General features: G+C 36.3%; 1 protein-coding gene across 3 annotated transcripts; it reads left to right on the plus strand.

Moving 5' to 3' along the window:
* Positions 1–1,547: 1,547 nt before the first annotated feature.
* On the plus strand, positions 1,548–10,299 carry TCF24 (transcription factor 24). 3 transcript variants are annotated; one of them, XM_039336575.1, is made up of 3 exons: positions 1,548–1,897; positions 4,649–5,028; positions 8,621–10,299. In XM_039336575.1, exons 2-3 carry the CDS (start codon positions 4,663–4,665, stop codon positions 8,732–8,734), a joined length of 480 nt encoding a protein of 159 aa, XP_039192509.1. In that variant the 5' UTR covers positions 1,548–1,897; positions 4,649–4,662; the 3' UTR covers positions 8,735–10,299. The 3 variants fall into 3 exon arrangements, with proteins under 3 accessions (XP_039192509.1, XP_039192503.1, XP_039192497.1); XM_039336569.1 differs by lacking the exon at positions 1,548–1,897 and adding an exon at positions 1,921–2,226; XM_039336563.1 differs by lacking the exon at positions 1,548–1,897 and having other exon boundaries at positions 4,584–5,028.
* Positions 10,300–14,253: the final 3,954 nt, after the last annotated feature.

The following is a 14,253-nucleotide window of genomic DNA, read 5'->3' on the forward strand; positions in this document are numbered from 1 at the left end:
CAGTAGATTATATATTGGATACAGATTCTATTGACTCATAATTATGCACCTTGCTCCCTCCCCAATTGTGTTGACATCCCTTTTACCATAATGCAAAATGTTTGTTGCTGCCAGAAAGGCGCTCCAATGCAATGCTCGTAGAAGAGACTGTTTTGTCAATCATTCAGTGTTACAACAAATCTAGAATCCTTCTCTCAGGTATGGTGTGCTTTCTATCTACTGTGTGATGTGCTGGTGGTTTATACGGGAGTGGGGGGGAGCTACACATTTATCTGTCTGTTGATTGTGAAATGGCACTTCTTCATCCACCACTGAACCCTGGCAACATGCCTGAAAATGTTGCTGCTGCCAAAGCCCTGCCTGAGGGGACCCATAACATTTGTTTTCATTAAACCAAGGCCTTTCTGAAGAGAGAAGTGAAGTGGAACACACATGCCAAGTTTTCAAAACTTTATGGGAAGTTAATTTCATCTAGTACTTGATAAATCTAAATTCTTTCTTTCTCCTGTACCTTATTCTACAATGAGATCTGCTTTGCTTTGTCTTTCATGTGCTTAAAGCTGCTGTTACATTGCAACAATAATCACTGCTACATCACCCAACCAGGCAATTTAGCAGGATCATAGATTCTGTGGTTGTTTCAACTCATTATAATTGCAGTTATAATTAGAAACTAATTCTGTTCAATAAAAGTAGTTAATCAGTGGATAAATAGGAGTATTAATCTATGGATTATAGAAAAATCAATATGCTTTCCATCTTAAACAAGATAGTGTGAAAAATATGTAAGTTTGATTATTAAAAATCCAATGAATTACAGTTGTACAATTATCAAGCATCTGGTAAACATATTTTTGTGTCTTCAAAGGCAAGTAGCTATTTAATTCTAATTCCAATTAATTATTTTCTGCATATATATTCATCTTCAGAAGGAGAGAGAAGCAAAATCCACAAACCTTTCTATTGATATTCAGAGGAAAAGATTAGCCAGCTAACAACTTTTCACAAATGTTGTGTTGCACCATTAATAAAGAGGTGTACTTAATTTAGCTTTTCCTAAACTGGTATCCTCCAGCTGTATTGGCTGTGAGCATTCATAATCTTCAAACAGAATAGATGCTGGTCAGATTGTGATAGTTGAAGTCCAACATATATATTAGATGGACAACTGTCCATTTACAAAGCAGAGGTCTCTGGCTTCAAATATGACAGGATCTATGATGACTTTGAAGCCTCATTGCATTGGTGGGAAGGTGCATAGGCCATCAAGGCACCCTTTTACATTAGTATGTAAAAATTTAATTTAAAAATAGGGACTAATATTAAAACAATCCAATGTTCCTCAATACAAAGAAGAAGGTTATATGGAGTGACTTTATTTTTCTGCTTATTCTACTGCCCAGATGTTCGGTTTCAAAGCTCTTGCTCTCTTTTAGGTCTATACTTTAAAACACACCTGGATTCAATTGCAAGAGAAAACCCATTATGGAATGGTTATCTTTCCATTAATTTCATATTCTACATGCATCGTTTATAAAAACATATTATTTCAATTTATGTATTGCTTATACGCAATGGTGTATGATACACCTAAACCTCATCTTACAACAGGTTGTGAATTACATTGGCCAAGAGACCTTGAGTAGTCCAAAGATGTGGAGGGAGCCCGAGTGGGTCCTTGCCCCATTCTAACCTGTGTTCGCAGGAAGGAGTTCTTAAGATTTCACACTTTTTGCAAGATGCTACGAGGCTCTTATTTTTGCCGACCTGGGCGATGGACTATCCGTGAAGGCCAGACTATAAGCTTGTCTGAGAAGCCGAAAGACTCCATTGGAAAAGCAATGAGAAACTACTGGGGTTTCGTGACGCCAGGAAAATTGCGTGGATCTGCAACCTGGTAAGTCATCATTCGAAGGCGATCCGACTTGCCTGTCGCGAAGTGGCGGCTGGGTCTCGGAGGACAGAACGCGAACGAAGATGTGGACGCACCGGTTGGCGGCTTTGCGAGGGACAGCAGTCTCGATTCCCCGCAGGCGAGAGAGCTGACCAGGAAGAGCAGAGGGCGACGCGAAAGGGGGGAGGCGTCATCAAAAGCCGAGCACTGGTGGGCGCGCTCCCCAATCCTTATAAAAGCCCGGGGCTTCCCCACTCCCGTTCTGGACTAGATCGGCCACGGGAGAGCAGCGGCGGCGCCCTGTCTCCCTTATTGGGGTCCTAGGAGATCAAGTAAGTTCTTTTTGAAGCAACTTTTTAATACTCTCGCCGTGCTCCCTCACGCTCTTTGGGTAGATACACGAATTTGGTCGCCCCCTAATTCTATAAAACACCTCCTTTGCGTCGCAGTTGTGCAATCTTGCAATATACTTACTATTGGCCCTGTCTTTGAGGAATTAAAGATCCTCCAAATAGTTTGAACTGCAAGTCTTGTGTGGATCCCTCTCATTTTCCTGAACTTTCTTTCCGACTAACCACCGTTTATTTGCTCGTATCCTGCTATTCCTCTTTGAATTATTTCTAATTCAATATCTTTGTAAGAAAATATTATGCAAGCAAGGCAGTCTTAGAGAACTCCCCGGCACAAAAGACAATAAAAATAATTATAAAGGATTTACTTAGTCTTTATAATGTAACTTAGTCTTTATAATTTACTTAGTACTTGTAATGGAGCAGTAATACGGTATGGGTTTTGATTTGCTCTGTTCATTTACTTTAGAAGTACAGTAGGTTTAAATACGTCCAATGACCGTTCTTCTGTAGTAAGTGTGCATGTCAATATAATCTTAATCTTTAAAAATACATCGAGAAATTCTAAGTGAAATAGGACTATGAATTTAAGCGTGAACTTAAACTATCAAATCAGTGTGACTTGATTCCTACTGGTCTCACGTTTTGAATCGAAATGCCGATGTTATACAGGCGTATTTAGGCTGATTGTTGATGTTTTAAACATGTATGTGGAAATAGGCCCCAGAAATATTTTCCAGCTATGTGCAATTCAGATAAATGTGTAGAATAGTGTTCTACAGTAAATGCTTTCTTTTCTAGATAAGCTGGTTTTATTTATTTAGTATTCATTCATGTACTGTATAAATGAATCCTAAATATCCAATAAATTCATTTACTTGCCTAAATGCAGCTTTAATTGAAACACTCAAGTCAATTGTATTACTTATATACAAACCTTTGAGGGAAAAAAGCTTAATTATAAAATAATTTTAATTTATAGTTTTAATAAGCTAAGTGTTAAATACTAAAACTTAAAATCTCAACTAATGAGTAATTATGCTAATAAATATTTTAAAACAAAAAAGAATTGGATACATTTGAAAACTTAGCAAGCCTTTACAAAAGGCATAATTGTAGAGCAATCGTGTATTTGAATTCAGGAAAAAATTCTACAATGTTTATTATAATTTATTATTCAATAATTCATTTTAAATTTAGAAACTTGAAACTGAAATTGAGGCAATAAAATCAGAGTTCTCAAGCTGACCAGGAAAAATTTCTTAGGGAGCACTGTTATTTCCAATCCTATCTTGTTTTTATCCCTTTGTGTCTCCTCTCCTCCATTGTTTGATTTCAGAAAAATATCTTCAGTTGAATGGAAAAGTCTGTAACTAAGAAAAAGCTTTTTATTAAAGTTAAATAATAAAGTTGGGCAGCATACGAATTTAATATACTTTTATTAGTTGCTTGCTAGTTTTGCTAACAAAACTATTATTGTTAACTAGATTATAATTTATAAGGCACAGTCCAGATGAATACAGTCCTCAATAAATATAAGATTTACTGAATGCAAATACAAGTTAGATTCAATATACTTTGTGGTTTGCAGACTACAAAAGTATGCATTTTTAGAAAATTCCAAATGATATTCCATATCTATTTAATCTTTATCTTTTAAAGCCAACATGTATCTGTACTAAAGAGGAAAGCAGTTCAATAAGAGTTCACAGTTCAGGCTTATATTCTTGAATATTTATTTGTTTATTTTTAGTATAATAGAAACATCTAATCTTAAATAATGATCCAAATAAATGGATGGGATTGGATCTCTTTACTTGTAGAACCATCAGAAAATCCCAGTTTGTAGTATGGGGGAGTACTGGGAAATAAAAATAAATGCATAAAAATATCTAAAAATCCAGGAAGAAAATCATTTCCACATTACTGTAAAGAAATGTACTTTACATATCCATAAAGCGATTGGGAACTGTGCACAGCATGATTTCTTACATTTATTTGAACATTAATATTTCAACACTAATCATTTCTGCTAGATACTAAGTCACATTCATTCACTTCTTCTGAAAGATAATAGATGTTGATGCCAAATTTATTTCAAGTTAAGATGCTTAAAAATATGTCCTAATATAATATTTAAATGTGGTCATTATTTTCTGAAAATGCATTAAAATTGTGAATCAGTTGTTAGAACTATGTGTTGATGATTTTTCAGCTGAATTCTCCTATCTTAAAAATAAAACTGCAAGGTTGCTGGCACAGAGGTACCACATTAAAAGAATACATTTCAGTATACTGAAAATTGCGATACAAAGTTCTTAAAATCAGATAGCAATATAGTTCGAAAAAAGAAAATGTGACAATCCAAGGTATAAACTAGGAATTTGCATCATGTCGGTTGCAGATTTGGTCTTACCAATGGACTATAAAAATGCACCCGAGAACATAAAGGAGGTCAATATTCCAAGCTCAAATGCCTCTCTGCCACCCTCCACATCTGGCACTAACTCCTTAGGACAACAGACTGGGGCAACCTTGGGGAGACCTGCAGCAGCCAATGCGGCCCGAGAGCGTAGCCGAGTGCAGACCCTGCGACATGCCTTCTTAGAGTTACAGAGAACTCTGCCTTCTGTACCACCCGACACAAAGCTCTCCAAGTTGGATGTACTGCTTCTAGCCACCACCTACATTGCCCATCTCACCCGCAGCTTGCAAGATGAAGAAGAATTGCCTGGCAAGGGCTTGGGAACTCTGAGAGGGGATGGCTACCTACACCCTGTTAAGGTAAGCAGGGCAAAAACAAATAAAAAAAAATTCCTAGAAGGTCCAATCAGCATTGTTTGAAAACCTTTCCATTGTGTAGAAATCTTCAGGCAAAAGGGCATACTAATATACAAGTACACTAGTCTACACAAGAAAGCTTTAGCATTACAGAATCAGCAGAATCAATTAGAACCAACAGAACCACAATTCATTGATGTGATTCCATATGACACTTCAGATATATACAGCATTAAACCTCCGTGTACCATAACCATTATGCCCAACACTAGGACAAGGTTTTAAGTGACTCCTATTTATTACAAAACAATGTATGCCTTATGACTGGCTTGTAAACTGTTTGAGACAATTATCCTTTTTCCTGGTCTCAAATAATGTCATTATTCCCACAAAAAAAAAAAAAATAGATTCTGTTGTTTTACACAAGCACTTCGACAGTGGCAATCCCAAACTGGATACTCAATTCAAAAACATGTTATTACAAATTGCCCCATTTTCCCCAGGATATGCCCAAATATATCCCATTAGTAATTACCCCAGTGTAAAATCCATTGCCCTATGAACCATATTTAGTTCATATTGCAAGTTCAAATTACAAAAGGTCTTCCCCTTGCTACTAGCTCTTTAATAAGTAATTTCTTTAATAAATTATACTGATCTTAATTCAGGAAACTACTACTTAAAAACCTAGTAATCAAGAATTACCTTAAACCAAACTAAATGGATCTTGATGCAAGTAGTCCTTTCATTATTTGTTTCCAAAACTAACCTTATCTTAAAATAATCTTGAATGAGCATGTATACACTTTTTATAAAAATAGTTTTATTGAAATGTACACCAATGATAGGCTTGATATATAATTAGTTACCCATTTGTCTGCCAGTAAAAATAATTATAATTTGAATTGCTTTTAAAAAGTCACATTTTGGCTATAGCTTAGGAGTACATACAGCAAAAATGATAATGTAGAGCAGAAAGTAAAGCATATTGTTAAAATAATTAGCATTGACATCTCAGGAGCATTTTCAAATAAATGTCGAGAAACCAGGTGTTGGCCATGACTAACAGATTTGCCATAAACACAGTCCATTTGATTCTGCATTACAGTATATTAGCTACTGCAAGTGTCTGAATTATATGTTTTATTCAATAGGCTGCTTATTATGTCAGAGGTAAAACTTTGAAAAATATTATAATTTATTTTAGAGACTCATCACTGAAATTAATAGAAAAAGCAATTTTTCACAATGTATTCTTCACAATGCCACTTTATTTGCAATATGAAGTTCTGTTTAGATATCTTCTACTAGATTATCCCATTTGGCAAGGCAGCAGGCAAGATAAACAACAAGAAAAATGGCAAAACTGGGATGGCATTGTAATTTTTTTCTATATTTCTTTGCCATCATTTAGTGGCTTTCTAATTTTCTGAAATTCTAATTAGCCCCATCATTTATCTTTCTTTCCTGATAAAGCATTCTAGAAACTTCAAAAACCATACCCTTTGGGTAATACTGATTAGTCCTAATCTATTCTATTCAACTCTGTGATTATCAGTGTTTCTACCAAAAAAGGTACAAGGTTAAAATCCTATGCAGATTTTGGGAGGAAGACTTTTTCAATTCAATGAGACTTACTTCTAAATAACCAGTGCTTTTTTTGTAAAAAAAAAAATAAAATAATAAATGCCGGAGCTCCAGAAGAAAGCCCTTTACGGAGCGGTGGGGGGGGGGAGAAGCCACCTTAGGGAGCAATTTTGTGGCCCCCCAGTGGCGCAATCCGGGCTCTGGAAGCCTGGAAAATTCCTCTGGAGCCCAGATCTATGGTCGTGGAATGATTTTGCAGCCCCCCAGATGCCCAATCCGGTTTCCGGAGGCCTTTTCCAAGCCTCCAGAGCCAGGATCCATGGCCATGGAGCGATTTTGCAGCCCCCCCAGCAACCTGATCTGGGCTCTGGAGGCCGGGGCGCAAAATTGCTTTGCAGCCATAGATCCGGGTCTTTATAATTTCTTTTCCAAGCCTCCGGAGCCCGGATTGGGCTGCTGGGGGGTCGCAAAAATCGCTCTGCAGGCATACCTGGATTCGTGCTGGCAGCTTAGAAGGAATCGGTTCTTCGGTTCAAAAAAAGGTGCCGGAACGCCGTTCCGTGCGTTCTATGACGAAAAAAGCCCTGTAAATAACCATTCACAAGACCCTATTATATATCCATAATATAGTTGCAATTGAATATTTCCATTAGTTGTCTGTAAAACCAGAAGACTTCACTCCCTATTTCTTCACTGATTAATGAAATTTATTATTTTACATTAGGCCTGGCTAATAGCACTGAGAAGTAAATAGCACCAGCAATTATTGGTATTTTAATAAATCTTACTGCTGGAAAATTGTGCTCATTGTATATACATATGACATGAGCACTTTGATTCTGTGCTTGGTTATTTCTGATAAACACAACTAGATCAATGGGATTTATATTCTGAGATGTGTATATTAAAAAATAAATCCCATTGATTTAATTGTGTCTGAGATGAGTATATTAAAAAATAAATCCCATTGATTTAATTGTGTTTATCTGAATAACCAAGCACAAGATCAAAGTTGTGTGTGTGTGTGTGTGTGTGTGTGTGTGTAGGATTACATAAGCCCTGTTAAACTTTGCATTTTTTTCTAAATAGAAAATTTGTAAATGTGTTTCCTAATTTCATATTGGATGTGGTATACAAAATATATTTTTAAGAAAATCTGGTACAAAAGCTCACATGGATGAAAACACTCATGCTATTTTTTTCTTTAAGTAGAGTATATGAGCAATAATATCTAATGTAGGACAGTAGTTTATGATGATTTAAACCTAATAATTGTAATAAATATGTTGGCCTATTGTTATTCTTTCACCAGTTTGCAAATCTTTGGTAGAGATAAGTTGTCAGTAATTGTAGACATGCGGCACATTAAAAATAAATAGGCGTGAGAACTCAATCTAACATACCTAATGAGGTATCAAGATCTCCTTCGTCCTCCATACTAATCTACATAGCTCTCCTTCCCATGATGCCAGTCTTGCAAAGTGACAAGACAAAAAACAAACCAAGATGAACTACCGGGAGCTTATTATTATTGTAAGGTTTCATTAACAGATCTTGTTTTTACAGCCCAAAAAACCTAGGGAGTGTTCCTTCTGAGTTTATTCTTGCTGCAAGCTAAGTTATCTCTTATCTAGCTATTCCCCTGGCTGTAGTTTTACTGTCTCCCAAGAGCATTCCCACATACCATTACACGTGCTTACTATTTGCATTGGTCTAATGCAGTGTTTCTCAATCTTGACAATTTTAAGGCAAGTGGACTTCAACTCCCAGAATTCCACAGCCAGCAATGCTGGCTGTGGAATTCTGGGAGTTGAAGTCCACATGCCTTAAAATTATCAAGGTCGAGAAACACTGGTCTAATGCAAATAGCAGGTTATAAAGGATGGGAGAATTTATAGTTCCATAACTGATAAATGTATCCCTAAATGAACTGTAATTGCTAATAAAGCTGCCATTTTCCTGCATTTGAGCAAGCAATACTAATTTATCCTGCATCTTCATCTTCTAGAAATGGCCAATGAGATCACGCCTATACATTGGAGCATCAGGACAGTTTTTGAATCCCTCAGTGCGAACAGAAAATGTAAATCAAGGAGAAGCCTCAACAAATTCTCAAATTTAATCCATTTTTTCTTAAATGCTGTTGTATTTATTATTCCAGATATATTTAAATTGAGTCTTCCAATATCTGTGATATTTCTTCCAATTGACCAGCGCCCTTAGATGGTAGACTTGAAATTCAGCATGTTAGTTCAGATTGCTTTCTTCACAGCCGGGGACAATGTGTTCATCTTAGTTGTGCAGTATAATTCATTTGTTTCTTACAGTTATTATTTCTCAAAAGGCAAAATATATTTTTCATTGTGTGGATGTTGCTACTATTGAAATCCATAAGATACCAGCTCATGTATCATCTTGTTTATGAGAACAGATCCTTTTCTTTGTGAAGAAATGGCTGAATGTAATGTAGTGGATAATTTACAAGCATTCTGCGATCTTTGTTGATGATTTATGAAATATGGATTGTTGTACCCGAATTCTGAAGAAATTAAATAAGGTAACCAGATAGTTGATTTTTAAGGTAACGTTTAAAAGCTGAGCTGCTTAGAGTCACCTTGAACTGCGAGACGGGCTGAAATAAATTTGATAAAGAAATAAAATAAATAATGCATCCAAGCTTTGGGGACTTTTAACTAAGAAGAGCTCTGCAGAACTATCTCATGTATTCCAGTGATCTATGTCATAATTTGCCATATGTATCAGAGAATTGTGATAGTTTACATGGCAATTGTCTTCTCACACAGGTTATCCTCAACATTTGTCATATTCAAAGATAAACAAATGAACTCAGAAATCTAAATTGCAATTGTGTTCAATAATTATTGAGATCTTAGTTCAAGCCCTCAGTATTAAAGTAGCTGGTGTTTTGAAGAATTTATCCAAGAAATAACATTGCAAAACTGGATGTATGGATTTTAGATATGAAATTCTATTGATGTTATAGAGTATCTCAGCAATAAAACGTTGTTTTGAAGAATAAGTTACAGCTTTCACACTTTCTAAAAAATGTCCAAAATTCTTTTTACAAGGTGTTGTTATAAACTGTACATCTATTATTTTTTCATAAATATTTGATCATTTTATTTATACTGTGTATGTAGTCATTTTCAATTTACAACAATTCATACATCTAATGAAACTGATCTTGAGAAATGTATGCCCTACCTTTCTATCAGTTTGTAGGGTGCCTGAAGATTCTTTACTCTTACTATTACAAATCAAGACAGCTCTCACACTAGAGATATTTATTACTTACATGCTGTTTTTAGATAAAATTATTTAATTTTCTCTGCTGAAATGTTTGTATGTTAACTAGCAGAAACAAAAGTTATTCCAAAACACAAGTGTCACATAAAAATAATGTACGCAGCTTTGTACATTAAATATGTCTATTATACCTATAGTATAATTTGCTATTGGTTGTGTTTATCTGTATCTTGAAATTACCAATTATTTTGGGAAAGAGCTTGTTTCTGCTTCAACATATGTATACTTTATAAATGGTGGTTACCCCAGGATATGAAGCTTGCATATTTGAGTAATTTGATTTAATATATTTGCATGTAAGCAACAATAATTACAAGTACAGACAATTTTTCTTATTGTATGAATAAATAATTAGCAAAATTGTGTTTGTTATTATGTACTTTTTAAAACTACCATGATTTTTTTTTAATGCAAACATTTCCTGGGAAGCCAAAAAAATCAGCTGAAAGGTTTTTAGGAAATTGTGCATCTTTTAGTAAAATTGGGATTTTAAGTAAATTATCATTATGGATCAAGCCACTTATCATAATTGAGGAATACTCTAGTGAACTGTACATGTTCAGTGATTTTTTTTATCAAGTGATTATAAGCAAAGGAAAGAAAACTGGTTAAAAAGAATAGTGCTGTTGTTTTATTTGAATTTCTAACATTGTGACAGCATAATACAAAAGAGAACAAATGCTGCCCTGTGTATTTTACAGGCCTTGTGAGAAGTCATATCTTTTAGTAATAATCTACCCTTAATTCCAACAATTAACTTTAATTCCACCAAAATATGCATAAACATTTCATAGTTAGGCATGTATGCAGAGAAAAAAAATAATACTTCTTTATCTGAATATAGTCATTACTTTAGTATCATTTTCTTTCCATTTTATTTTCCCACCCTTCACACACTTCAGCTTTATTCTGGAATGTTCTAAGCCAGTGGTGGCGAACCTATGGCGTGGGTGCCAGAGGCGGCACTCAGAGCCCTCTCTGTGGGCACGCGTGCCGTCACCCCAGTCCTAGGCCTTCAGCTGGGTTTTATAAAACCTTTTCGCTTTAGGCCTCCGCCGCCGTGCAAAAAAAAAAAAAAGGTTCAATCAGTCAACTTCTCGTGGGGAAAAAAAGATCTTGCAAAGTTGGAATTGACTGAACTTTTTAGTCCCACCCAGTCTGTCGTTACCACTGCAGCCATGCCCACCCAATGGGCCACACCCACCCAATTGGCCACACCCACCCGGCACCCAACAATGCATAAGGGGGTTTGGGTTGCAGTTTGGGCACTCGGTCTCTAAAAGGTTCGCCATCACTGTTCTAAGCAATCTCTAAAAAACAAATGGAGACTGGGAAGTCATATATTAACTCAAAACATATTTAACTTGAGGATATGATATTGTAATTGCAAATACAAATACATTGCTTACGCTATTTAGAATAATTCTCCTAATTCCTAAAAGTACATGTATGTATTTTGTGTGTGTAGTTATGTCACATTTTTGCATGAGAAAATATAATGGAAATACTCTTTAATGGATGTAATTTTTCTATCCAGTTCAAATTTGCTTTAAAGTGTTTGTATTTATTTTTTATCCAGTTTATTATTTTTAAATTAATTAAATAAACATAACTAATGCTCCTTTCTTCCCATAATAACCCAACGAGGTGAGTTGGGCTCAGAAAGAGTGACCAGCCTAAAATCATCCTGCTGGCTTTCATGCCTAAGGAGAACCAGAGTTCAGTCTTCTGTTGCCTCAGTGGTGAGATTCAAATAATTTAATAACTGGTTCTCTGCAGTGGGGGAGTCACTACCACAAGGCAGGTGGGAGAGGGGGGAACTGCCCCATTCACTCTGCAACCGCTTACCGAGCCGAAGGCCCCCCGCAGCCAGGCCTACCACGCCCTGGCACCCATCTCACTTTGTTCGGTAGTGAGTTGTCCCACTTTCTCCGTCGTCAATCTTTTGAACAGCCCTTTGCTCCTGTTTCTGCTTTTTCAGTCCCGGGGTTTTATCTGGAGCCTGTCTAGAGAGTCTTTGGAAATGAAGCCCCACAGCGATCGGGTGGAGTGGGAAGCATTCCCTTCGCTTTTGAACCAGCTCCAAAATGGGCTGGAAGGAGCGGCCTGAGGATTCCAATTTGGCTTTGCAACAAGCAAGGGCAAACTTTACAGAAAGTTAAACAGTATGGCAGCGAAAATCCAGCACGGGGGGGAAAAAACCTGTTTTTTTTAGATGCCAGACTAGCGTGCATTCAAAGCCAGATTGCAGCAAGTGAGAAATTGGAGGAACATGAATGCACGCTAGTCTGGCCACTTCGGACCCCGTTCCCTGAATTTATGAAAAAATTAGGTATCGGTTCTGCTGAACCGGTGCGAACCCGCTGAATCCCACCACTGTGTTGCTTTAATGCTATGCATTCTAAGAATATGTAAATATTTTCCCCCAAAAATATGCAATGTGATATGGCATTTGAGATCTGTGATGCTATTATTTCAAATTTAAATGTAATCCAAAGCACATTGTACACATATTACAAACAAACTTTTCATTCCTGAAGAGCAATAATCTAAACGATTTAATATATATGAAAAAAGAATGGTGAAGAAAAGGATAGGAAACAATATCAGGCATTAATTTTTAAGGTTATGCAGTACTTATAATGAATGGAAACAATAGAGGACGCATGAATTCAGGAAGCAATTCCATCATTATTCCTATAGCAGGAACACTAACAAAAAATCTTGATGGATAAGAAAGGGCAAGTCTACACTGGCGTATCTTTATCATTAGCATGCAAAAAAAAAGGAATAGGAGGAACTCTGTATAGTACTAAGACATGATACCTACAATATCTGTCTCCTGCCTCACAAAGATCTCAACTTTACAATTCCTCAGCTTTTAGTTGTTGAAGCACTCTTCAATTCACAACAGAAATGGAAATGTTCTTATTTCCCCTTTTCAGTGTAATTTTAAATCATATCTTGCTTCTGAATGTCCCTGAGATCATAATGATATAAAATAAACCTGTGAGCAAATTATAGGTCCTTTCCACATTTGCTGGCACATAGCATAAACATGTCCTGGCAATATCATTATTTTCTATTGGCCTTCATCTATTCCCAGCCCTTGAGTGAAAAGGCTTAAACCATTGTACTTAAGTATCTATCAATTAAACCTTTATTACAGTCATAGACCAGAATAAGGAGGGCAAGATAGTGTTAAAATAGTATTTCTCTTTATTCACCCACCATCTAAGTAACTTCAAGATATTAACCTTTGTCACCCATCATCTTAGAGAGAAACAAGCAACCAGTAGTAGTTGGAAGTAGAAGTGGCAGGTTAGAGATTGGCAATTGGGATAGCAAATATCATGCTGCTACAGTTGTCCTTGACTTACAACCATTTGTTTAGTGACCGTTCAAAGTTACAATGGTACTGAAAAAAGTGACTTATAACCATTTTCCAAACTTAAAACAATTGAATCATCCTCATGGTCATCTGATCAAGATTTGGGCACTTGACAACTAGCGCATATTTATGATGGCTGAAATGTTGTGGGATCATATGACATGCAAAGTCAATTGGGAAACCAGATTCACTTAACTGCAGTGATTCACTTAACAACTATGGCAAGAAATGTGATAAAAGGAGCAAAATTCACTTAACAATTATCTTGCTTAGCAACAGAAATTTTGGGTGCAATTGTGGTCGTGGTCAAGAACTACCTCTAGTTTTTTTTTCTAATTTCAGTGAAGAATGGATAGCAGTGAGAAAGAGCCATAGCTAGATCAACTGGCCCAATTCATCCATTGCTAGCATGGCTCAAGTCAGTAATATTGCATAAGCCGGACCATAAATGTTTGCTCTTCAGAGTGGTTAATGTATTTGCCAAGGCCCTGTTGTGTTTTTTTTTTCTGTGTTGTATTTTTATTTTTTTATTTTTTTCTATATGGGCCCAGTCTCTTCAACATCTTCATCAATGATTTGGATGAGGGGATAGAAGGGGAACTCATCAAATCTGCAGACGACACCAAGCTGGCTGGAATAGCCAATACTCCATAAGATAGGCTTAAGATACAGAAGGATCTTGACAGACTTGAACATTGGGCACTATCTAACAAAATTAAATTCAATGGTGAAAAAAAGTAAAGTTCTACATTTAGACAAGAAAAACCAAATGCACAGGTATAGTATAGGTCAGGGGTAGGCAACCTTGGCTCTTTTATGACTCGTGGACTTCAGTTCCCAGAATTCCTGAGCCAGCTATGCTCAGGAATTCTGGGAGTTGAAGTCCATGAGTCATAAAAGAGCCAAGGTTGCCTACCCCTGGT

This window comes from Crotalus tigris, unplaced genomic scaffold, assembly GCF_016545835.1.
Source record: "Crotalus tigris isolate CLP2741 ecotype Arizona unplaced genomic scaffold, ASM1654583v1 scf7180000017546.9332058, whole genome shotgun sequence".
NCBI lineage: Eukaryota > Metazoa > Chordata > Lepidosauria > Squamata > Viperidae > Crotalus > Crotalus tigris.